The sequence below is a fragment of the Aspergillus uvarum genome (genome assembly GCF_003184745.1).
Source record: "Aspergillus uvarum CBS 121591 unplaced genomic scaffold BO82scaffold_52, whole genome shotgun sequence".
Lineage (NCBI taxonomy): Eukaryota > Fungi > Ascomycota > Eurotiomycetes > Eurotiales > Aspergillaceae > Aspergillus > Aspergillus uvarum.
In genome coordinates, this window is record NW_020291349.1 from 159,264 (window position 1) to 183,291 (window position 24,028).

Genomic DNA, 24,028 nt, shown 5'->3' on the forward strand with positions numbered 1-24,028 from the left:
TATATATGGGAGATGTGTTCATAGCCGCTCTCATTCGCCCAAATCACCGCCACCACCACCGACATCCATCTTCTCGCTGCTGCCTTTTCTCTGCAACAGAAGCCCGCCGAGGAGCAAGACGACGGGCACCGCCGAGACGCCAGTCACCAGCGCCAGCGCCCAGGTCATGGTAGCCCAGCCGGCGCTCTCGCGGATGAAGCCCGCGAAGAAGGGACCGACGATGGTGCCGGCGGCGAAGGCGACGTTGAGGATCCCATACGCCAGCGCCATGGCGCCGCCCTTGCCGAAGATGTGCGGGTTGCGCGCCTCCTTCTCCTGGACGACGTACGAGGCCTCGACGATGACGGGCGGCATGAGCGCGGCGAGGCAGGCGCCCACCAGCGCCAGCAGCGCGCACAGCAGCACCTTGTCGTTGATGCTGTTGCTCGTCACGCAGCGCATCGCCACGATGGGCGGCACCGTGGCGACCAGCGCGCCCGCCGCCAGGTACCGCCGGATCGCCGGGAACCGGTCGTTGATGTATCCGACCACCGGGTCGAGGAGGTGCGGTACCGAGATCGGGATGAAGATCAGCCCTTGTCCCAGCTGGCCCCAGCCGAAGGTGTCTTCCACGAAGAGCGGGAGCACGCTGTCGAAGGAGCTGAAGACTAGTGAGATGATGAAGTATGTCCACAGCGTGACGAGCATGCGCGGGGAAGAGAGGAGGGTGGTGATTGCGTTGGCTTGCGTGGGTTGGGTTGGGGGGGTTGTGCGTTGCTGCTCGGGATCGGAGGTCTTTTCGGGGATTGTGTCGGATGATGAGGAGGAGGTTGGTTGGTCGGCGGCTTCTTGGGTTGCGGCTTTGTCTTTCGACAACGACGGCGGCGGCGGCTGCTGCTGCTGCTGCTGCTGCCATCTGGCGGCGTGCTTCTTTTCGATCATTACCAGCCGGAGGACGATGTCCACGCCGACTAAACCGAATGCAAGCCCGAAGACCGCGTAGTAGCCCCCGCGGCCGTAGATGACGCCTCCGAGGAGTGGGCCCCCCATGATGCCCAGGGTCAGGCCCATGCCGATGTAGCCCATCGCCTGCCCGAGGCCGTCCCGCCCGACGGTGTCGACCATCAGCGCCAGTCCCACCGTCCACACAATGGCCGCGGAGGCGCCCTGGAACAGTCGCCCGATGATCCAGAGCGCGAGGCTGGTCCCCACGCAGAGCAACGCGGTCGATGCCCCCAGAGCTACCAGGCCGGTGATCAGGGGCCAGTAGCGGGAGTCAAAGCGGTCCGCTATGTAGCCCGCAACCGCTGCATGCGATAATTAGTATGTGAGGTTGGCTTGAGGATTGGGGGAGAAACAAAAAGCATAGACGGCTACTCACGTGAGGTCCCTAGTAAAGCTGCTCCGTATAGAGCTAGAAGGATGGACGTCCATCTTTGCTCTGTGCCATCACGTCGGTAAGATGATTAGTTATTTGATGCAGTACAACCCCGCATCAAGTTGACGTAACGTACCTTCATCAACAGACAAACCCACTCTTTCATGGAGAGCCGTGGGAGCCACGGGCACAATCTTCGAGAATAAGGTTAGAGAGCGGAAATGCATTCAAGCGGCACCACAAGAGTCTAGATCAGAGAAAAGGGAGTGAAGGGACCCACATACTAGCCCATACAAAAGGATATCCTAATTTTAACGTCAATCATTCTGGTTCTCACAATATCCGAGAAGCCTCTTTTGGTGTAAACACATACCGTGAACACAGCAAAAGACACAACAAACATAATAAAGCCATCGGAGGACCTGAACTTCAAGTATCTCGGAGGCGTCTGAGTTCCATCGTGGCCAGGCCACAGGCCACGCCAGGCTGGCATATTTCCGCGAACAAGTGATAGTGGTGCTGTTTCGCTATTTCCGGAATGCTGGCTATGCTTCCGCAGGAGGAAAAGAAAAGGGTAATTCGAGAAGCAAATCACCAATAGCGACTCCCAAACAGAACAGGCCGTTTTTGGTTGTGAGACAAAACGCTCGCTCCCAATAACCGGGTTCCAGCTACTCATGATATGGGAAACGTTCGGGATCCGCGGGCTCCGCAGCGACGCTGGAGCTGGAGCCCCCCGACCGGTTCTCGGTCGCCGCAGAATCCATCCATCCATCTCGGGTGTCTACTATCCTTTGAAATTGGATGGGCTGGGCTCGTGGCGAATCTGTCTTGAGTCATGTTGAGCGAGCTTTTGCTATCTCTCAGCCCTGCGAGACGGGCGATGGGCGGGCTTCCGTTCGGTCTGCCTGGAATTGTTCGGGCCCGATTCTTCATTCTGTAGTGTAATCGCTTCACCCGCTATTGATGCTCACTGGTCTATATGTGTGTGAAATATGATGACGTTCTCGGAGGATGACAGGATGGCTTCATACCGTCTGGGAATGACGCGAGACACCTGAGGTTTAACTTTCTGATATGTCCATTGACCACTGAATTCAATTTTCTCAGCGGTCAAGAGTGATCAATGGCATCGTTCTCCTGTAACACAAGTCACCTCTTTTTCTGCACATTCCGTCCGGTTACTCAATTCGGCAATGTAGGTTATGTAAGATGTGACTAAGCAGGCTCACCAGGCTTGTATAATGTGCATCAAGGCGCTCATGTCACTAAGTTAACAGCTTGGTCTTCTATATATTATTTGATATTGACTGATCTTGCAAACTATTCAATCAGAAAGGGATGTTTATCTACATGTTTATTACCGTGGGTGTACTTTTCAATATCACGAGACCCTCCAGATGCAATTATTGCTTCTCCGCAAGATGAGAAACGCTGGGATGGAGATCGGAGCCAGGGGCATCCGGGCTGGCGCCTTGATCGGAGCGGCCCTGCTCCATCAAATCGTCGGGCGCACGGCTGATGCTGCTGCGATGATGCCGGAAGAAACGATTGTGGGTGATAGACGTCACACTGTGACCGCCCTGGGAGTCAACCGATCGGCGACCTGCGCGCGAAGTGGACGGGACGCTCAGATTGGAGTTGCTGCGACGGCGGGAGGATGAGTTACGGCTCTGACGCTCGGCCTCTTCTTCCTCCTCTTCTTGGATGCGGCGCTCGGTGTTCTCCCGGTTGGTAGTTCGGACAATGTCCTCGACGCGGGCACGGCGATCCTCGAAGACGTCGCCCATGACATCACCAGAGGAGATATCGCGCATGCCCAGTGAGAAATCCACGTGTTTGCGGGAAAGCATAGAATCGCCACGAGCCCGGGCCGCAGCAGTGTTCATCCCTTTGCGGAGAATGGATGGGTGACGGGTAGCGCTGCTGAACCCGGTATTCTCGGGGGCATAGCCGTGGTTGTCGCCGATAGGAGTCGGGGGAGGATGGCCATCTCTGCTGCCAGGAGTAGCGGGCACGTGAGGCTGCGGGAACCCGGCGATGTGGAAAGGAATATCGACACCGGCACCCTGGAGGTTCATGCGTGGTCCCTCGATGCCGATCTCCTGGAGGGCAACCATCAACATGCAGATGAATTTGTTGCGGCGCTGCAGACGCAAGCCTTCGTTTTGCCAATTCGACTTGTAGAAGAAGACAACGTTGAGAGTTACAGAGAAGTTCTCCGTGATGGTGCGCATTTCGGTGAGAATGTTGGTCTGAAATTCACGGCGTTCACTGCGGACAAATTCCAACAGGCGCTGGCGAAGGGCGTCGATCTGCTCAAGAGTGGTACCATACTTGATGACGATGGGAACTGCTTCAGCCAGCGCACCGGACCGACGCTGGTTCAGAATGAACAAACCGTTAAGGTAGCTGTTGGGAGCCTGCACAACATGGCCTTGCATCTTCTTGAACTCCGTGTACAAAAGCGAAATTTGCTTAACAAAGTAGTCATCACCCAGACCGGCGTCACCTGCGTTACCATAGACAGTAACACGGTCACCAACATCGAATGGATGCTTCACGAAAACGAAGATGATGGATTGGAGGAATTCTTGCGCGGTGGCGGAGAAAAGCCACGACAATGCGAGAATACTAGATCCGGCAGATGTCAACACTCCGGCGGCAGACGTCGATATGAGCGTCAAGAAGACGATCACGGTGATGATGATCACGAAAAATTCCAGAATGTTGTCGAGCCTGCCGACGACAGAGTCCAGGTCCTTCAATGATGCGGTGATGGCTTTGCGCTCCCGTCCAATCTCCACGCACACTGCTTCCAACTCCTCCATCGAGATATCTCCGTTCATATCCTTGTCAAACATGGTGAAAGCGGCGTCCGCCTCTTCGTTGTTATCGAAGGCTTCCTTGAGATCTCCAGAAAACACGGTCTCGAAACCATCCCGCACCAGAGTGCGATAGAGTCGACGAGCCAAGACCTGGCAGCCACTCGTGGTACGCAACAGGGTCAGCACCACCTGATACGGGTGACTGCTGTTGTTAACCGTGCGGCCAGTGAAATCGGCAGCAACTGCGCCAGCCACGTCGCCCACCTTGTTTCCCACTTTGTTCAAGGCACCCTTGGCCAGACGTCCTGCCCTTCCGGCATAATGAAGCGGGGTCTTCATTCCGGTTGGGGTACCTTTGTCTTTTTCCTCGAACTCCGTGTCTTCAGCTGTGATTTTTCGCCGAGAGAAGTCATAAAGTTTAGTCAAACTGCCGATCTGAAACTTGTTGATCTCGATGCGATCCGCGTAAGTACGAGTGTGGAAGCTGATGGCGATGAATTGGATGATGACCTTTTCGACAAGGTTCAGAATCGTCCATACAAAGATAGAAATGATGATCTTGTTGACTGTATTCTCCCAAGATTTTGTGCCGTGGCTACCGTCGACGTGATGGTTCTTCATGGTGGGCAGAAACGAGATTTCCACACCAAGCCACCAAAAGAACAAGGTGCCATGGAGCTCGAGCTGTTTGGCCATGTCACGCCACTTTTTGGCGTTGTTGGTGAAAATACTAGCAATCCAGCCAGCTGGAACTGGAATACATTTCGAGACAATCTAGGAGGAGGGAATTGAAGTTAGTATCTAACCTGACATCATTCGATGAGTTGCACTCACTCTTCCAGCCCACAAAGTCAACCAGACAATCTCCAACCAAACCGAGAACCAGAGCAATTTGACTCCTCCCACATTGGCGTCGGGGAACGCTAGGGCACCGACTAACAAAGGAATCAACAGGACCAGGACTAGTGGCACAATGTAGGTGAGGTAGCGCACAATGAAACTCGACTCGTGGAGCTTCTTAATGAATCTGGCAATATTGGTGTTGGGGTTCTCCGGAGGGTTGTAGACTGCCGCCTTCTCGTGCAATGGATTGGTCGCCTCGTCAAACTCATCAACGACATGCTGAGATGGACGCGAACGAGAACGGGCCATCGAGGCACCGTCGTCATCGCCCTTTCTCATGGACCCCTCCTGCGTGGTGGAGCGGGATGCCATGCGCTCAGCCTCAAGAACGGCCAGGTCATCTTCCAGGCGCATCGACTCTTCTCGGGCAGTCGCAGGTGAGCGCAAGGCAGCGCGGTCATAGTCATACGAGGTATCTACCCGAAGGTGATTGCCGTGCCCGCTGGTCGAGCCATCGTAGTAGGTTCCCTCGTCGGTATCGGGGGTGTCGCCCTCTAGTCTCTTCTCGTGCTGATGTACCGGAACTTGAAGATTCTCCGATGGGTGTGACATGCTGGCACCGGGCCAGTCGACGAACCTAATAAGCTCAAAGTCTGGTACTTGATCGATAACAGTATCGATTGACCTGGTCAAATTTCAAAACTGTGCAGACAGTCAGAAAAAAGCCGACATGGGATAATGAGAAAGAGTAGATGGATCGACCGAAGAATATCCAGGGAATAGGAGGGAATAGGTTTTGTTTTTAATGGAGAAGCCAAGCTGTCGTGGACAGTCCGTGGGGAAATTGAGGTGAGACAGTAAAAAGCGCACGAGCGAGAGTGTCGAGTGAACACCGGTGGGGACGATTGCCATAAATAAGATTACTAGAACTGATACATACCGCTCAAATGATTTAATTATGCATGGGATCTATTGGTGGTTTTGATAAGCAAGGCGAGGAAAGGACTCGCCGGTATCTTATACAAGCAAGTGGGAAGTGGTATGGAAGTACAAGAATGCGAACAGCTGAAGCAAATGCAGAGAGGCGAGAAGATGAGAGAGAGAGAGAGAGAGAGAGAGAGAGAGAGAGAGAGAGAGAGTGTGTGTGTGTGTGTGTGTGTGTGCGAGAGAAGAAAGAAAGTGGACAGGAAAAGGAGAAAAGAGACAAGACTATTGAGATGACAGGAAGACAGAAGAGGGACGAAGTGGGGAACTCTGATGAAGAGAAGACGACGAAGAGACAGACAAACCGACAAACCTTCACTCCCATCCACCGAGCTCCATCCATGGATGGCAGCAGCAATAGAGCAGGAGTTGATCGATGCGGAAACCTCGCCGATCGCACGGGAAAGTCGGCCAGTGGAAACGCCCAAGAAACCGAGATGCTTGCTCCCTCTGGTCCAGACCAATTCGCTTTACTCATATTGTACTTGCTGCCCTGCCGATGCGCATGATTCGGCGGATTGTTGGCGTTATTGGCAATGTTTCTACTGCAGCCATGGAATTATTCTCTGCTTTCTTCCAATTCTCATCGTACTATAACAGTGATTTTTCGATCTACTCCTCCACAGATACTGTAGAGGCAGGAATTCCGAAGCTATCGAGTTAGGCCAGTTGAAGTGAGATCGATAGATTGCGCCAGGGCGGAGACCCTCATTCAATCAGCAAACAGTCAAGGCAACAATGGCGCCGGCTCCAGTTGTGGCTGCGGTGGGCGTCGGGACTAACAATGAATGGGCCCTCGAATCCCCACTTCGAAAGAAGAAAGTGGATCCTTACAGACCCAGAGTCCCAGACTGGATCACTGTGCGTCGCGCAATGACTCCGCACTGCATCGGTTGCTGTTTTTCGAGGGGTTATATCCCGATAGTATTATCGTTGGCTATTACCGTCATGATTTGACTTCCTATGCTGCGAATCCTCATTGACTTGTTTTCGGGGTATAGTACCTGCAGAAATAGCAATATTGCTATGGTCGGTCCACGCAGATTCTTTGAAAGGTGGAAGGGAAAGAACTCTTGACTGGTTCAGTCAAAGGCAAATGAAAAGAGAAAAAATCCACGAAGCAGTGTGGCGACTGCCAAGAAACGCCACAATTCAGGCACTCCCGGCCGCCGTCATGGAAATTTCCCTTCTGAACACTGGCTGTTTCTTGGAACAATTGTTGTTCCTAATTGCTGTGGAACATCCGAAGTGCATCATCATCAAGCAGAGCAAATTCTCTGGATCTCCGCGTCACCCTGACGCCCAATTCAGACTTTCTAGCCAGAGCTCAGGCAAGCCGACGGTGTCCCATGCGACGGACGACACGACGACTCCTCTTGTGCCGTTATCTTCAGCGTTAACACGAGCTGTGTTTAACCCTGACTCAGGGTAGCTCTTCTGCTAAAATGCTAGTGCTCTGTAGTGCAGCCGATCGTTGGCCCCGGTGGCTTCGGTAAACCCAACGATAGAAACCTAAATAATGCACCCTCTTATAATATCGTGCAGGAGATCACCGCACTGTTAGGCGGTATAGGTACTCGGTACAATAACCATCCCTTGATAGAGATAATACCGATTTCCATGGTCGGCGTCCTTGCATTTCCAGGTTTTTGCCTTGGGATTTAACGTGTTCATTGTGGTGGAAATCCATGACCAAATCCTTCGTATTATCTGAGTTTTGTGCAGATGCAGGGGCGGAGTATTTATGCGCATAAATCTCGCAGACCGGCTCGGAATCCCCAATCGAGTTCGTGTCTCAAGCCTCCGACATCATAATTGACCCTCGACGTGTCCTACTCTACCCCTCCTTGTCTACTGCCGATCCCAGATAACGAAGCGAGCCCATTTTTCTATTCTGGCGCGGTGCGTGAACTATAAGATGATCATTTGTCCGCCTCGGGGAATCTGATAGGTTCCGGTTAAATGCTGCTAAGGATGAGCCATGTCGGGTGAGAATTGTGATTGTCATGGTTTCGTAGGCTGTTCTGTTATGAGCGAGGCTTTCAGTGGTCGTATGAAAGCCGATAATGGCGATGATGCACCATACAATCGTTGCAAAACAATTCGGATTTTCAGCACTTGTATGTCGAATAAGCACAAGTATTATGGACACTAGTAGAGATAGAGGAGAAGGTACCTGAGAATCGTTCGATGGTTGACCACGCAGTTTCAATTTGATACGAGTGCTTTTCACCTATGTTTGGTGCTGTTCGATTGATGCCGCGGTTTCCCCGCATTCCGCATAGTTTCACGTGGGAGATGTTTAAGAAGCGATGGGTCAGGTAACATGGAAAGTCTGTAGCTCTTGAGTAAGTATACTAACAACAAAGAGGAACGAATGATCATACTTTCATACAATGCACTTGGAGCGCAGCTCTAGTAGTTGAGGTGAAGGTTTGTAAGATGGGACCAGGTTGTTGATTGGTTCCCTCGAGGTTGTTTACAAACCCGGTAAGCGCGTGTTGTTGCGGTGTTGTTGTTGTCCGTCACCAAAAGTACCACCCGGTCATGGCACCATCATCTTCCAAGTCTATCTCCCCTCATTCCCATCTTGCCCTCTTCATCACCCCTCATCATTCTCCATCCCCCACTTTCATCTTTTTGTTTCTGCTCATCTTCATTGATCTCGAATCCCCACCTGATTCATCACGGAAGAAGGCAGTCAAATCTGCAACATGAGAGGCGAGGTAAGAAGTATACAAGTTTTCCGAGCGTTTGCTTCCCCGCACGGCTCCCCTCCTCCCATTCTCTCCTCCTCGCCTCGATTAGCTTCGAGTTACCTCAGGAAGACCGGCTTGTTGTGTAATCCTAGCCATGCTTGGAATCTAACGTGATTTGTCAATCAGGTTTGCCATATTCACATCGGCCAAGCAGGTATTCAGCTGGGTAACAGTGCCTGGGAGCTGTAAGTTGGCCTCGCCCACCCCATCATGACATGATCTGCAACGTCGCCCAGGACAGTTCAGCGCTGAACCCATGACTTCATAACAGATATCTGCTTGAACATGGTCTCAAGGCAGACGGTCACCTAAATCCCGATGCCGTTGATGAGACCAGATCCGCGGGCTCTTTCGAAACGTTCTTCAGCGAATCCAGCAACGGAAAATATGTCCCTCGCTCGATCTTTGTCGATCTTGATCCATCGGTAGGGTCTCGATCGAGTCAATTTCATCGAAGTGATAATACAGGCTAACGAATATAGCCCGTTGACGAGGTTCGCACTGGGAAATATCGCCAGCTGTTTCACCCTGAAACCCTGATCAATGGCAAGGAGGATGCTGCGAACAACTGTATGACTCATAGAAGCGTTCTCAACAGTATATCAAGCGCTGACTTTGTCTAGACGCACGTGGACACTACACCATTGGGAAAGAAATGGTTGAAGAGGTCGCCGACCGCGTTCGTCGTGTTGCCGGTATGTATTCACCCCGGCGTCTCTGGCTGTGCGAACGTGCTGAACGATATACTTACCCTCCCAGATAACTGCTCCTCGCTTCAGGGCTTCCTAGTGTTCCATTCGTTTGGCGGCGGCACTGGCTCTGGCTTTGGTGCCTTGTTGCTGGAGCGCCTTTCGACCGAGTACGGCAAGAAATCAAAGCTCGAGTTCGCCATTTACCCTTCACCTCGCGTCTCGACGGCAGTTGTCGAACCATATAACGCGGTCCTGTCGACACACAGCACTATCGAGAATGCTGACTGCACTTTCCTGGTTGACAACGAGGCTGTCTACGAGATCTGTCGCCGCAACCTGGATATCCCGCGTCCCGGCTACGACCACCTCAACCGCCTCATTGCTCAGGTAGTGAGCTCGATTACTTCCAGTCTTCGCTTCGAGGGCGCCCTGAATGTCGACTTGGCCGAATTCCAGACCAACCTGGTTCCTTTCCCTCGCATTCACTATCCATTGATCTCATTTGCACCTGTGGTTTCAAGCAACCGCAGCTCGCACGAGAGCTTCAAAGTTCAGGATCTGACCTTCCAGTGTACGTGTTCTGCATGGTGCCGAGACTTGCTCATAGATATAAGAGTCGATAACTGACAATACTCTCCAGGCATCGAGCCCCATAACCAGATGGTTGTTTGCGACCCAAGGAAGGGCAAGTATATGGCGGTTGCTTTGTTGTACCGTGGTGACGTTATCCCGCGCGACTGTAACCAGGCTATTGCCGCTGTCAAAGCCAAGAATACATTCCACCTGGTCGAATGGTGCCCTACAGGGTTCAAATTGGGCATCAATTTCCAGAAACCCATGCGCGTTCCTAATAGTGAGCTCGCTCCTGTCGATCGGTCTGTTAGCATGCTCGCGAATACTACCTCAATTGCCGAAGCATGGGGCCGCTTGGATCACAAGTTCGATCTGATGTATGCCAAGCGCGCGTTTGTTCACTGGTACGTGGGTGAGGGTATGGAAGAAGGCGAATTTTCCGAAGCCCGCGAAGACTTGGCTGCGCTGGAGAAGGACTACGAGGAGGTTGCCGGCGACAGCCTGGAAATCGAGGAGCTGGAGGCCGAGTACTGAGTGTTATTCGCGTTCTGCTTTGATTGCCTTTGCGTCTTGGTTTGCCAAGTGCTTTGTTTTCGTTTTTAGCGTGTGACACCCCCTCCTGTTTTTGTTTCTTCCTCAGTCCTGTCTTGACCGTTCCTGCTTTTGCCTCGTTTGGCTTCAACTGTTTTGGCCTAAGAAAGTTCGGGAGAAAAAGCTAGAGGTGCCTCTGGAATTTGTAATGCTGTAATGAGTCTGCGGTCTGACTACGGCCAGGGTGGATTGTGAATGAACTCTATTAGGTCGTTGAATAATTTACAAGATGCTTTTCTAAGAGCTGGCGTAACGTGTCTAGTGTATCCGAGACTCAATAATCCAAGCCAGCTAGCTGCCACTCCCAGAGTCGTGCTCAATCAGCAGCGATCTCCATGTCCTGAAGCACCCGCAGCGAAGTCTCATACGTCCACATGGTCACCGCACTGGCCGGCGCCGCCTTGAACAGACTGACCGTCAGTCCGCGGTACAGGCCCCGCACGCCCTGCGTCTTCACAATCAACGCCATCGTACTGAAGACCCCCCGATACTCCGGGATATTGCGATGCACGTACAACAGCCGGGTCGGGCCCTGCACCTGCAGCCGCTTCCGCACCAGATCCAGCGGGAACATCGCCGTTTTGGCCAAGACACTCGCCACCACGCCGGCCGCCGCATCCCCACTGCCCGCCGGCAAGTAGGGCACCTGCTGCGGCAGCGTCGCCACAACCGGCCGCAGCGCTTCATACGTCGCAAAGAACAGACCCATGTACGGCACCACCTGGCCCACGGCGGCGCTGCCGCCCCGGAAGAACCCGCGCGGGCCCTCCTGGCGCGCGATCTCACGCACCGAGGCCAGCAGCGACGGGTAGACGCGCTGCGTGCCCTGGGCGGCGAACCGCGTGCGCAGCAGATCCAGCGGGTAGGTGGAGAAGGTAGCCAGGCCGCCGGCCAGGGCTCCGGCAATGAAGGATTCGGCTGAGGCGGGGAGCCGGTTGGGCAGCTCGGTGGCCAGGATCTGCGTCGTTGTGCGGTAGGTGCTGAATTGGATGATGCCGTAGGCTAGGTAGAGGAGTTCGGCGGGGACGTTGCCTTTCCAGAGACCCTGTTTTTTTTGTTAGTGATGTGGTTCGGGGTCGGGTTTGGTGATTTGAGGGCTGGAGGAGCGGGGCAGGGAAAGGCAGAAGAACGCACTGTAATTCCTTCCTCGCGCAGGATCGACTTCATCGTCGACAACGTGCCCTTGTAGACTGGTCCGGTGACATGTTGGTGGGAGATTGGGTCGGAGAGGGAGTGGATTTGCAGTTGGAGACGGATTTTCACGACGTCGAGGGGGGCGATGCAGAATCTGTGGTATTTTTGGTTTTCCGGTTAGCTTTGGAAACAGCAGCAAAGGTTGTAGCGAGTGGGGGGCAAGAGCGAGGTGTTGCGATGCTTTGGGGAATCGAACGTACCGGGAGAAGAGGCCTGCGATTCCGCCCGCGAGGACGACTTGTCGTCGCGACCCCTGAGGAAGGACATGTCAGTCGATTTGCGCTTGGGATGAGGGGGGGGGGGGGAAAGCGGGATTGTAGACAGATGAGAGCAAGACCGACTTGCACAATCGCAAGAAAAACGAAGTCAAACCCGAGCACTGATCCATGCACTCACCTCATCCTTGAGGTGTTCGCCCCCGGCCGACATGCATGTGATTGCTGAGGGTCAATGGGAGAAGAGAAAGCGAGGGAAGATCGGCGGATGTTCGCGCGCAGGCGGTGGTGATTGCTCTAATGTCGAATGTAGCGTTATATTTGATCGAAGGTCATTTGAATCTGGCTCGTGGCGTGTGGGAAAGTCCACAATAATTGTATGCGACTTTTTACTGAGCAACAAGTTGAACCGGCAATTGGGTCAAGAATACGTCAAAGGGTGAAATCTGGATGGTCTAGTCCTCCAATAGAAACCGGAGCCGGCTAAGTTTAGTGCGACACCGATAGAGAATGTACTGATAACACGCAGTCGGGGTGTAAGTGGGTGCAACGATTGTGTCGGAGAGATAGATGATCGCCTAAGTGCCAGAAAAATGGGAGGCTCTCCCGCGCGCGCGATGACGTGAAGGCCCGTTGCGCGTGTCATTTGTTGGTTGCAGACCAAGGAGGGATCACATCGTGATTTTGGTGGGGAATTCGAAATTCACTGATGAATTTCTCTGCACTATGTCCATGTTCAGGTGGTGATGCTTGAATTGTTTTCAGGTTGCAACACACTACCTAGCAGAAGATTTAAAGCGGCATGAGGCTAGTCCACAAGCGAGAAGAAGCGCGATGCGGACTGCGGAGAAGATCTCGACCTCCGAGCCTCGGCTCTCAATCTCGAGTATTAGCTGATGTGGTCTGCTTCCCCTCCATGACTCCCTTCCCTTCTTTCCTTTAGCCCGGTGCTATATATGCTTCTGCCTCACCTTGTGCAGCAGCGCTCGGAGCCCAGATGAAGTGAGATCGACATGGCGTCCTTGTCTAGAAGAAGCCTCCTGCGATCTCCTCGCATCGCAACAGCTCTCACCCCCGCACTCCGTCGCAGCTACGCAAAGACGCCAAGTCTCAGGCAGGAAAAGAAGGAGGGACCCGAGATCTCAGCAGGGCATGGACAACCCCCTGCTCCAGCGAACCCTTCCGTTCCCCTTTCAAAATCCGAGTTCGTCCAAGACGACTACCAAAGCGCCGCCCCGGAAGATACTCATCCCGAACGTGACCGCACCACCGTCAATCTAGCTTGGCCGTCATCCGCACCCTTGGGGATTCCTATCCAAGTCCAAGGTAAATGGGTGGAAAAAATTCAGGCGACACGGGATGCTCTACTGATTAAACAACCTGGACGGAAGGAGTTCCCGGTACTCTATCACACGCTGCGCGATGCATGCAAATGCTCCCAGTGCGTGGACCCGTCTACTAAGCAGCGCAATTTCCGCACCACCGACATACCCATTGACATCAAGCCGCAATCTATAGAGATCAAGGACAAGCAAGTGGTGGTAAACTGGGACCGAGGAATGGCAAGCGGCGAGACGACCCACAGATCCCAGTACCACATCGATCATATCAAACACGGCGTCCTGGCGCCACTCTTGGAAGTTGCTAGCAGCAAGAGACGGTGGCGAAAGATCTGGAACCGTGCGACGATCGAAGAAGATGTGTACTGGGTCGACTACAATGATTTCATGCGGGAAAGTGAAGCATTCGCCTTGGCCCTGCGAAGCCTGTCCGAAACCGGACTAATTTTCGTCAAGAACATCCCGGACTCTCGCGCCGAGGTCGAGAAGATCGCGACCCGGCTCGGTCCCCTCCGCAACACGTTCTACGGACCGACCTGGGATGTGCGCAACAAGCCCAATGCCGAGAATGTCGCCTACACGAACCAGTTCCTGAACTTCCACATGGACCTGATGTACATGAACGAGCCCCCGGGGTTCCAGCTCCTGCACTGCCTCCGGAACTCGTGCGACGGCGGCGAGTCGCTCTTCGCCGACACCTTCCACGTGGCGCGGTCCATGTACCATGACAAGCGGCTGCTCTGGAAGGCCCTGACGCGGCTGGACCTGACCTACGAGTACAACCACGCGGATCACTTCTACACCAACACCTGGCCGGTGTTCGAGCAAGAGTTCCCGCTGCCGCGGGAGGGCCTCCGGCGGCGGCTGACCCGGGTCAACTACTCGCCGCCCTTCCAGGCGAGCATCACGGACCGCTACAAGGACCACAGCGAGTACACCCTGGCCGTAGAGGCGCTGAAGTACTTTGCGGAGAAGCTCGAGGACCCCAAGAATGTCTTCGAGCTGAAACTCGAGCCGGGCCAATGCGTCATCTTCGAGAACCGGCGCGTCGTGCACGCCCGCCGCGCCTTCAACACCGCCCAGGGCGACCGCTGGCTGGCTGGTGCGTATGTCGACGAGGATGCCGTGCTCTCCCGGGTCCGCACCGTGGTCCGCAACCGGCCCTTCAGAAATATCTGGCATGATCGCGACTACGGCCCTATGTTTCCCAGGACGCCGAATCAAGCCCGCCGGAACAAGGATCCTGAGAACTGGACGGCAAACGTCTGGCGCGCGGATGAGGAGTCATCGTAGGTTGGAATTCTTCATGGCGCCATACTAGTATATGTATGTGCCTCGCCCTGCATGGCCAAATGCCCGAATAAAGCGGATTGCCTGACTTGCAGAATTCCATCTGTCTATCATATACAATATATCACATGACTTCTACGAGGAAAGATACACCGCAGCTTTTGCTTCCATATAGAGGATGTAAGACGGACATATTACTTCGAGCGGCGTAAGACCAAGACGGCAAGGCAACGGAAGAAACTGAAACCACTGCTTGATTAATTAAATCTTTTGGGTTTTTTCTCAATATCCATCGCTAGATCTTAGAGAGAACTGAACAACTAGGAAGTATCTTATAAAAAAAAAGGGACAAGCATAATACAGGAATCCCTAACGACGTAGACATATTCTATAATACTCACACAGCCTTGTTAACCGAATATGCGGCGAGGAAATCCGGGTCATTCTCCAGTTCTTCCTTAACCTGTAATGAGAAGAGACGTTAGCACGATTAACCTACCCAAAGAAAAGCAGGAAGAGGCAAAAAGGAAAAGGGAAAGAGAGAAAAAAAAAACATACAATATCCAACCCACCGACCAACTCGCCATCCACCCACAACTGGGGGAAAGTGGGCCAATCGGCGAACTCCTTCAGACCCTGGCGCACGTCCTCATCGGCCAGAATGTTGAAGAACCCGTACTTGACGCTGCGCTCGCGCAGGATGCCGACCAATTGCCGACTGAACCCGCACTGCGGCGCGCTGGGCGTGCCCTTCATGAACAGCATAACCGGCGCGGCCTTGACCAGCTCCGCCAGGCGCGCGAACAGGGCCTCCTTTGTCTCCGCCGTCGCGACGGGGCCAGCAGCTCCGCCCGTCGCTCCGTTGGGCGCCTGGGTGGCGGTCGTGGGCGCGGAGGCGTCCTCGCGGGGCACGGCGGTCAACGGCGGGGGGATGGCGGTCTTCTGCTGTGGGAGTTGTGATTGTTGTGCTGTGTTGCTGCCGGGGCCGGCGTAGCGCTCGACGGCATCGCGCACGCGCACGGCTTCGCTGCCGCTGATGGACTCGAGAATCTGGCCGTCGCGGACGAGGACGACGAAGGGCACGGCGGTGACGTCGTAGTCTTCGGAGATGTCGGGCAGCTCCTCGGCGTTGACACTGAGGAACGCGGTCGTCGGCGGGTTGGTCGCCGGGTATTGCGAGGCCAGGGCCGACAGCACGGCGCGCATCTGCGTGCAGGGCGCCGCCCAGGGGGCGTGGAAGTACAGGACCAGCAGGCAGGTCGGTGGCAGCGATGAGAGGTAGGTCGGGAACTCGGCCTCCGAGGCCACTTCGATGAGGGCGGACATTGTGATTTTCTTGGGTTGTTGGGCTTTTGTGTTTATTTGTTGGTGGGTTGAGGCGGTAGGAGGGGAGAGGGGAGGATCAAGTAGACGTCTTGTGTGTGTGTGTGTGTGTGACTGTTACGATGGCGTGGGGTGGGGATTATGAGCGAGCGCGCAGGCGGCGGGCGAGGTCGGCGGGGGGAGGGGGACCTTAAGAGGGGTGTGTGTGTCAAGAGTGCTGGACTGGATGAGCGGAGAAGTTGAGAAGTTGTTTGTTTGAATTTGCTTCGTAGAACAGGTTGTTATACCCAATCTAGCGAGTGTATTCAGTACGATGGAGAAGGATAATAGGTGACAAGGAGAGTAAAGACAATCAAGAGCACCCTGTACTATGAACGGAACAATCGAGGAAGAAGAGGGAAGGATGATCGATGGCGAAATTTTGGCCGCTTATCAGATCGAACCATGTTTTGTAATACAGCTACGGCTCATACACTTAGTACTTTAGCCCATCTTGCGATCTTCGGCGCTCTGCAGCTGGTTTGATTGGCGGGATTCGAGGGAAGAAAGCTTCAGGATGAGTAATCACTTTGCCGTCGGGCATCGGGATGGATTCTTATCGGGAATTGATCGATTCATTGAACTTCAGCAGATGATCGCTGAAGCCTTGCTCAAAGGTCGTCGTAACCGTGTTTAGCTATTGCGGAGTCTACCCTATAATGGCTCTTGGACCCCGCGCAGGTCCAGCTTGCATGTTTTGCAGATGCAACCTTCCTGCAGGCGCTGCGACAACCACAACTCATCACCGCCCGCGATACACTATCGTCACGTGACCCAGAAATCGATAGGATCTGCGCCGCGCGCGACAACCGAGATTTGTAAATCGCCAGGGCAGATGATCCCAATTCTCTCGACATATTTGCAGTGGATCAGAAGTTGATTTCGTGTCCGAACTGGCCTCTAACTTAACTTGCTAGAACCGGTGTAGCTGGGCAAGCTCCTTCAGACACTCCCACCCATTGCCGCTGTCAACCCAGAAATGGCCGGATCCAGAAAGCGCAAGCACGCCGATTGCTCGGACGACGAAAGTCCTGTGAAAACCAATCCAGACACAGGGAATGGCTTCGGAATTGCACAGACCCTTGCCTCCCTTCAGAAGTCGGCGTCGGAATCGAACGACAACAACGAGAACTCTGCGACGTCCGACGCCGGGGCCGATAAGGCGCAGAATGGAGCTCAGCGACCGAGCAAAAAGAAGCGGGTGGATGGTGTCAAGACCAAGTATCCCGTCCTCACCTACGTCGAAGGGCGATTACAATCATCCATCCGGATCGCAGACCTACAAAGTCTTCTTCTCTACTGTTTCGCCGATGGCATTGCACCACAATGGATCTCCATCAAACACTCGGGCTACGTTCGAAAGATTGTGGTGGTGATGGTTCCTGGCCTGGAACTTGGGATGCTGGATGGATCTATACCGCTGGTACCGGAGGAAGCTAGCGAACAGATGGACGTGGACAAGGATACAGAACCTGCGGGGAAACAGGAGGAGGATCCCAAGACGGCGGACTTTGCCCGGTGGAAGCAAGGCCTGCCTCTGGAAGATCGGTCCCACCGGTTCAACCCGCGGCCGTTGACGCGGGAGAGTCTCCCAGAGCCTCTGCAGTCGTTGGCCGATATGTTTCCTCATGCTTGGCCGGTGAAGGCGCCTGGAGACACGAAGTACAACAAAGTGCACTCGCCGCTTCAGGCGATGCTCCTCACGCCGCTACCGAAGAACAAGGACAGTAACAACACAAAGGGTCCAAAACCGCCGAGGGTGGACAAGAATCAGGCCTCCCAGAGAACGCCGATCACTACATTCATCAGTTCCGTCGCGGATCTGCGCGAAAACGACTACGTCCTACATCCGGCTCTCATGGCCGACAAGCAAGAGAGGCTGAATCTAGCAGAGAGCCGCAAGCGAGCCGGTCAATCTGCTGAGGACGGATGGGTTGACACCCACGTTGAAAGTCTAGAGGCCGGCCAGGTACCGGAGGCTGAGATCCAGCAGGGAAGCATGACCGCTGGACGGGACGTATTGGCGCTGGACTGCGAAATGTGTATCACGGAGGGGGGCCAGTCGGAACTCACGCGGATCAGTTTGGTCCGCTGGGACGGGGAGGTCGTACTCGACGAGCTCGTGAAGCCACAAAAGCCCATCATCGACTACCTCACTCGGTTCTCCGGCATCACCAAGGAGAAGCTCGACCCCGTCACGACCACCCTCGCCGACATTCAGGAGAAGCTCCTCGCCATCCTCACTCCACGAGCCATCCTCGTCGGCCACTCCCTCAACTCCGATATGAACGCCCTCAAGATGACCCACCCCTTCATCGTCGACACTACCTTCATATACCCCCACCCGCGCGGCCCGCCCCTCAAATGCAGTCTGAAGTGGCTCACTCAAAAATACATGGGCAAGGAGATCCAAAAGGGCCAAACCGGCCACGACTCCATCGAAGACGCCCGCGCCGTGCTCGAGCTCGTCAAGCAGAAGTGCGAGAAGGGCGAGCGCTGGGGCACGGGCGACAACTCCAACGAAAGCATCTTCAAACGTCTTGGCCGCTCCACCCGGCCCGGCAAGCACACCCCCTCAGTCAACAACAACACCAACAATGATACCCCTGAAGGCCGCACCGGCGCCGTCGTCGACTGGGGCAACCCCGAGCGCGGCTTCGGCGCCCAGGCGACCGTCGCAATCGGCTGTGTCGACGACAACGACGTTGTCAACGGCATCGCCTCCGCCGTCAACGGCGACGAGACCCACCCTTCCATCCCCGGCGGCGGCGTGGACTTCACCTGGGCGCGCCTGCGCGAGCTCGAACTCCACCGCGGCTTTTGCAATCGTCTCCCCGACCCCAACAATTCCAACGCATCCACCGCCGTGGTTCCCGCCGCTGAGGAAACCACAGCAACAACAACGTCCAGTGATGGCGCAGCAGCCACAAGCACGACGTCATTACCCTCCGAGGAGAAAACACAAGACCACCCAGCACCGACGCCACAATTATCGGACGTGGTCAGCCGCACGATCGCAAATCTCCAGCGCATCTACGACGCCCTCCCGCCCTGTAGCTTGTTCATGGTCTACTCGGGCACTGGGGACCCGCGCGAGGTCAGCCGTCTGCAGGCAATGCACAAGCTGTTCCGCGAGGAGTATAATTCCAAGAAGCCGTGGGATGAGCTCAGTGTCAAGTGGACGGATACGGAGGAGCAGGCGCTCAAGAAGGCCTGCGAGCGCGCCCGCGAGGGCTGTGGGTTCATGTGTGTAAAGTAACCTCTGTGTGTATGGACGTGTGTGTGTTTCCCGCTCATCTCGAGTTGGTGGCGTCTTAGGATAGTGAAAATCGGAGCTTGGATCTTGAATCAATATATCTACCTTGGGGTGGAATTTCATATATCAGACCATTTACCTAAATATCGGTGGATTACTAAGTGGCTCTGCTTTTGGGAGTTATTCGATCCGAGGTTTCATCTATGAATCATAGATACCATCTGATTGTTATCCTGATCAAGGTAGGTAGATTGTAGCTTTGACCTCATACGAAGAGGGAATATTATTTGGGGGGAAGTCTCGATATTTCAAAAAAGGAGATACAATCTAGACTTAACCAGCCGAATCCATCCACCCACCTACCCACCTGTTCACCGATACGCCGGCAAGGAGAAACTGAAGGGACACTTTTCGTGCGCCGAAGAGACAAAAGAGAAAGCATGGCGTACCTTGGAAGGCCAAGCTTAGGGTTCTTGAAAGGAGAGGAAGAGTTGAATCGGAGAATGTTTTGTGAGCTACGAGGCGATATAATATATTCCCGCCTTTCACCGATTTTCATCGGGAAGTATCTGTTTCCATGGCCTCTTCGCGTTGCATGGCCAGCCGGACCATGATGTCGCGCGCGGCGGTCTGGGCCTTGCGCTTCTCGCTGGTGTCCGTTGTCTGGACGTCGTTCATGGCAACATGGGGGTTTTCTTTGCCGGCACTGGGTGGGTTCGGCTCGGCTGTGTTGAAGGTTTCGCCATTCAGATGGCCGTTGGGGAGTGACTGCCCGGGCGCGGAGAATAGGTTGCTTGCAGACTGCCGTCTTCGGAGGCTCCGAGAGCGTGTCCGGCGAGGTTCTTGGCCCGGGGCTGGTTCACTCGGGCTGGTGGTGGCAGCGGCGGCGAGAGAAGCCGTTTCCTTGGGATTATTGGCACCGTTGGCGCCGTTGATGTTATTGGTGTTTTGTTCGGCAAGTGGCGCAGGCTTGATGTGAGAGATGATGTCAGGTTTGGTGGTTTGGCTGAATGACTTGCGGGGCCGGCCTGCCTTCCTCGCGCTGGTGGAATTTTTGTCGGCCGGTTGGGCCAACCGGGGACGTTTGGTGACTGGCTCCCTTGACTGTGAATTTGTAGAGGCTTCCAGGCTTCCGTCCATATTGTGATCGTGGTGCGGGGTTTGATGTCGGGAGTGAACTTCGATGCGCAATCGAGAGGACCCCGAGGGGCTTGGTTCGCGTGTCGTCGTATCCGTCGTATGGACCGTTTCTGAATTCCGAAGGGGTGGATCCTTGAGGGGAATCTTGACGGCCGGTATAGTATTCCTACCATCCATAACAAACTCGCCGATACTCTCGTCGTCATCGTCATCGTCAAACGAGTCCCCGATCGGCTGGGTTCGACCACTTGGGAACGAGTCGGGCCACGGCCGCTTCCTGCTGCCCTGCAGTAGTCCTGGACTCCGTACTTCTGGTAGCATCTCGCCCACGGTCAATACCGGTAGTGAAGGGGGTAATTGAACCTGTTGTCTAGCCGACTGTTGTTCCTCAACGTAGCGGTTCTTCAACTTCAAGGCTTCAATCTCCAATTTTAGTCTTTCGATCTCCTCGGACTTCGATCGGAGCTCCTTCAAGACCGTTGCGATCATCAGGTCCTTGCTAGCAGGGCTGTTCATATCTGGACCGAAGCGACCGGGGCCGTTCAACTCGATGCGTAGGGCGGTAAATGCATGTTTGAGTTCGAACATGGTATCGTGAAGGTTGCTGACCGAGCTGGAGATATGATCAAGACTAAGACCTTGGTGTTGAATCTGTTGTTCCACCGTGATCCCGAGACTTTCCAGCTCCGTAGATCCGGCCGGGACCAAGGCGCCTGGCTGCATAGAGGCCCTATCTCGTCGTTGTTCCTGTGGTGGGCATATCAGACGCTCGAGCGCTCCATCTTTGAAGGTGGGTTCGACGGTACGCATGGTAACGATCTCCCTGAATGACACTTTTGAAAGCTTCCAGAAGATGTTTGGACTTAAAAATTGTTGTCAGGCTAACACAAGAAGACTGGGTATCATCCATTTCTTACCCATTGTCGAGGGCGCACAGCGCACCCAGCTTCTGCTGGCAAAGCTTGCATGAGACTTCCTGTAGGATGCGACCCCGCAATTTGCTCAACTCCGAGGACTGGGGGATCTGCTTCTTTTCCGAGGAGATAGATATGCGATGCAGCTCAACACTCAGCCACCCCGCCGCTATGGAGTAGGAATTCGAAAGCTTAGCCCACTCGTTCTCCAGGGCGGCGAGAGAGCTGGAGCATCGTGAGCACTGGCACAGGATCGCGGGTCGAGTGAGGCGGGACAGATCCATGGTGGCAGACATGATGAGGGAGAAGCCAGGGGGGCATGCGTGGCACCCACGCCGGGGAAAATTAGGTGGTGATCGGTTTTGTCGCTGTAGCCAAATCTCGGTTCTCTGAGGGAGGGGGGAAGGAGAGGGGGAGGTCGCAAGTTGAGACAGGATGTTCCGAGTCCATCAGGGCGCAAACCTGCCCGCGAAGATCCAGAGGTCTCGATTGCTGACTCAGCCACTAACTGGGGACACGTCGGCGGGTCGACCTTTCCTCTTTGAGACTATCGATAAGAACGGCGTGCGTTTGGCGTGCCGTCATAGGCTGACACCGCGCGTTGTTTACTGTGTTCCAGCCTGTCTTACAATTCCAGCTGTTTTTTTATGGAACGGGACCCGACTGGATCCCCCCCGGGCCTCTGCCTCGGGACGGCGGTCTCTTGCTGGTCGGCAATTTTGCCCACTGGGCAGCGGATTGGGTACCCCGCATAGGCAGTCAGTTCCCCCCGGGCCCCCGTCGGCTTCGGGCTTACTGTGACGGGTTAACCGCTTCTGGTCTCCTCGGAACTTACACCTACCCCCCCTCCCTCTGTTTATTTTCTGCCGTTTGCTCTGAGTACTCATATAAGTCTTAATGAGCTACCTCACCCGCCTTTCTCTCCGGAATCCATCCGTCCAGAGATCCTTGGTTTCTATCTCACGAATCGCATATCCGCCTCGATTCGCCATGGCCAGCACATCAACGGTCTCGCATAGCAGTGGGAGCAGGCCCAGCACGTGGCAGGGTGCTGGCGCCGCTGAGTTTGATCTCAGAAGTGAGTTCATGGACAACGCCGTGATGCGTGAATTTGCTAAATGAAACAACAAAGGCGATACCATGACCAAACCTACTCCTTCAATGCTGGAAGCTATCTGCCAGACCACCCTTCTCGACGACGTCTTCGGTGAGGATCCGGTAACAAATGACCTGGAAGCATACGTGGCAGAGCGGACGCAGCATGAAAGTGCTTTGCTGGTGATGTCCGGTACCATGGGCAATCAGGTTGCTATCCGCACCCATCTCAAGGAGCCACCCTACTCAGTGCTGTGTGATCACCGTGCACATATCTTCTGCTACGAGGCAGGCGGTGTCAGCTCTTGGACCGGTGCGACCGTCCTTCCGGTCATTCCCAAAAATGGCACCTATCTTACTCTGGAGGACATCCAGAAGCACGCCGTTCTCAGTGACAATATCCACTATTGTCCCACGAAGTTAATCAGTCTCGAGAACACTCTGGATGGGAGGGTCATGCCGCTTGCAGAAGCCCGAAGAATCACTGATTGGGCACATCACAACGGCATCAAGGTGCACCTCGATGGTGCGAGACTATGGGAAGCAGTAGTGTCTGGAGCAGGTAGCTTGCCAGAGTACACCACTCTGTTTGATAGCGTGAGCCTGTGTTTCTCCAAGGGCTTAGGTGCTCCTATCGGCAGTATCGTTGTAGGGTCCGCAGATTTCATCAAGAAAGCTCGGTGGTTTCGGAAGACCATTGGGGGTGGGGTGCGTCAGGCGGGAGTGCTGGCTGCGGCCGCCCGCGTCGCTATTGAAGAGACCTTTGGGCCTGACCCTCATGGCAAACAAGGAAAGCTTCTGGAGACCCATCAAAACGCAAAGAAGGTTGCTCAACTTTGGACTGGCCTGGGTGGCAAGCTCGCTCACCCAGTGGAGACCAACATGGTCTGGCTGGACCTCGAGGCATCTGGACTAGGGCCCAACGACGTTTCGACCATCGCCCAGGAGAAGGGCTTGAAAATGCTGGGGAATCGGATTGTTATTCACTACCGTACGTCTTCCTTGCTCCTTGTGAATCATTGAGATTTCAGGCCATAACCTTAAGCACAGAGGTATCCACGGAGGCTATCGCTCGGCTGGAACAAGTCTTCAACACGGCCCTGAGTGGGAAGTATCAACGTAGTACTGATCAGAGTAAGCCATACGGCACACGATAAATAAGAACAAATACTTAGTATACTAGATGAGAGCAAGCATATCTACGTAGTAGCAGTAGCTGCCGGCTTGCATCCACGGATCATCTTTGGTGTAACTGCCGCCCGCCTCTCAGGCCAGGACTCCCTTTGGCCAGGCACCAATTAGATTAGCGCACCCGTGGCTAGGTTGGGTTGATGCCTGGGGCTTCGGCGGGAGCTCAAAATAACCAAACAACTTACTGCAGCGGTGCCTCCGAGTCTCCCTCAGCCTTGCCTTCTTTTCGCCTTGCTGCATGTTTCTCCGACGACGCCGCCTGCCGGACAGCCTCTTCTCTCGTCTCTATTATTGGTTCCGCCTTCGAAGCTGAGACCATCGCAGCAATCTGGACTTGTAGTGAGTGGGTGGCTGGCGGGGAGAGCACGTCAATCGTGTAAGTTTGGTTTTCCTTTTCCCCAGTG

At 54.5% G+C, this 24,028-nt stretch overlaps 9 protein-coding genes across 9 annotated transcripts; 4 read left to right on the top strand and 5 right to left on the bottom strand.

Annotated features, from left to right (window-relative positions):
* Nucleotides 1-30: 30 nt before the first annotated feature.
* Nucleotides 31-1,850, bottom strand: BO82DRAFT_290344 (MFS transporter; the record flags this gene model as incomplete). Its single annotated transcript, XM_025631684.1, has 5 exons — nt 31-1,286; nt 1,361-1,420; nt 1,494-1,551; nt 1,642-1,662; nt 1,731-1,850. The coding sequence occupies 5 exons, from the start codon at nt 1,848-1,850 to the stop codon at nt 31-33; spliced, it is 1,515 nt and encodes a 504-aa protein (XP_025489032.1).
* Nucleotides 1,851-2,763: 913 nt separating this feature from the next.
* BO82DRAFT_367339 (Mechanosensitive ion channel family) lies at nt 2,764-5,640 on the bottom strand (the record flags this gene model as incomplete). The annotated part of the gene is made up of 2 exons (XM_025637077.1): nt 2,764-4,959; nt 5,020-5,640. The coding sequence occupies 2 exons, from the start codon at nt 5,638-5,640 to the stop codon at nt 2,764-2,766; spliced, it is 2,817 nt and encodes a 938-aa protein (XP_025489033.1).
* A 2,942-nt stretch (nt 5,641-8,582) lies between these two features.
* On the top strand, nt 8,583-10,863 carry BO82DRAFT_357010 (tubulin alpha chain). The gene is made up of 7 exons (XM_025635893.1): nt 8,583-8,738; nt 8,898-8,956; nt 9,043-9,196; nt 9,254-9,341; nt 9,395-9,466; nt 9,531-10,034; nt 10,104-10,863. The coding sequence occupies exons 1-7, from the start codon at nt 8,727-8,729 to the stop codon at nt 10,568-10,570; spliced, it is 1,356 nt and encodes a 451-aa protein (XP_025489034.1). The 5' UTR covers nt 8,583-8,726; the 3' UTR covers nt 10,571-10,863.
* On the bottom strand, nt 10,757-12,353 carry BO82DRAFT_150282 (thiamine transporter TPC1). The gene is made up of 4 exons (XM_025630162.1): nt 12,218-12,353; nt 12,022-12,074; nt 11,762-11,915; nt 10,757-11,672 (listed from the first exon to the last, which is right to left on the bottom strand). Exons 1-4 carry the CDS (start codon nt 12,248-12,250, stop codon nt 10,944-10,946), a joined length of 969 nt encoding a protein of 322 aa, XP_025489035.1. The 5' UTR covers nt 12,251-12,353; the 3' UTR covers nt 10,757-10,943.
* Nucleotides 12,354-12,985: 632 nt separating this feature from the next.
* Nucleotides 12,986-14,914, top strand: BO82DRAFT_357013 (putative Gamma-butyrobetaine hydroxylase subfamily). Its single transcript, XM_025635894.1, has one exon. It carries the CDS (start codon nt 13,050-13,052, stop codon nt 14,667-14,669), a length of 1,620 nt encoding a protein of 539 aa, XP_025489036.1. The 5' UTR covers nt 12,986-13,049; the 3' UTR covers nt 14,670-14,914.
* Nucleotides 14,825-16,199, bottom strand: BO82DRAFT_357014 (PICOT family protein). The gene is made up of 2 exons (XM_025635895.1): nt 15,225-16,199; nt 14,825-15,129 (listed from the first exon to the last, which is right to left on the bottom strand). The coding sequence occupies exons 1-2, from the start codon at nt 15,990-15,992 to the stop codon at nt 15,064-15,066; spliced, it is 834 nt and encodes a 277-aa protein (XP_025489037.1). The 5' UTR covers nt 15,993-16,199; the 3' UTR covers nt 14,825-15,063.
* A 459-nt stretch (nt 16,200-16,658) lies between these two features.
* On the top strand, nt 16,659-19,413 carry BO82DRAFT_357015 (RNA exonuclease). The gene has a single exon (XM_025635896.1). The coding sequence runs from the start codon at nt 17,008-17,010 to the stop codon at nt 19,285-19,287; it is 2,280 nt and encodes a 759-aa protein (XP_025489038.1). The 5' UTR covers nt 16,659-17,007; the 3' UTR covers nt 19,288-19,413.
* A 106-nt stretch (nt 19,414-19,519) lies between these two features.
* On the bottom strand, nt 19,520-21,756 carry BO82DRAFT_316575 (uncharacterized protein). Its single transcript, XM_025632586.1, has 2 exons — nt 21,342-21,756; nt 19,520-21,286 (listed from the first exon to the last, which is right to left on the bottom strand). Exons 1-2 carry the CDS (start codon nt 21,632-21,634, stop codon nt 19,840-19,842), a joined length of 1,740 nt encoding a protein of 579 aa, XP_025489039.1. The 5' UTR covers nt 21,635-21,756; the 3' UTR covers nt 19,520-19,839.
* A 432-nt stretch (nt 21,757-22,188) lies between these two features.
* Nucleotides 22,189-23,616, top strand: BO82DRAFT_357017 (threonine aldolase GLY1). Its single transcript, XM_025635897.1, has 3 exons — nt 22,189-22,416; nt 22,471-23,424; nt 23,484-23,616. Exons 1-3 carry the CDS (start codon nt 22,329-22,331, stop codon nt 23,588-23,590), a joined length of 1,149 nt encoding a protein of 382 aa, XP_025489040.1. The 5' UTR covers nt 22,189-22,328; the 3' UTR covers nt 23,591-23,616.
* The last annotated feature ends 412 nt before the right edge of the window (nt 23,617-24,028 follow it).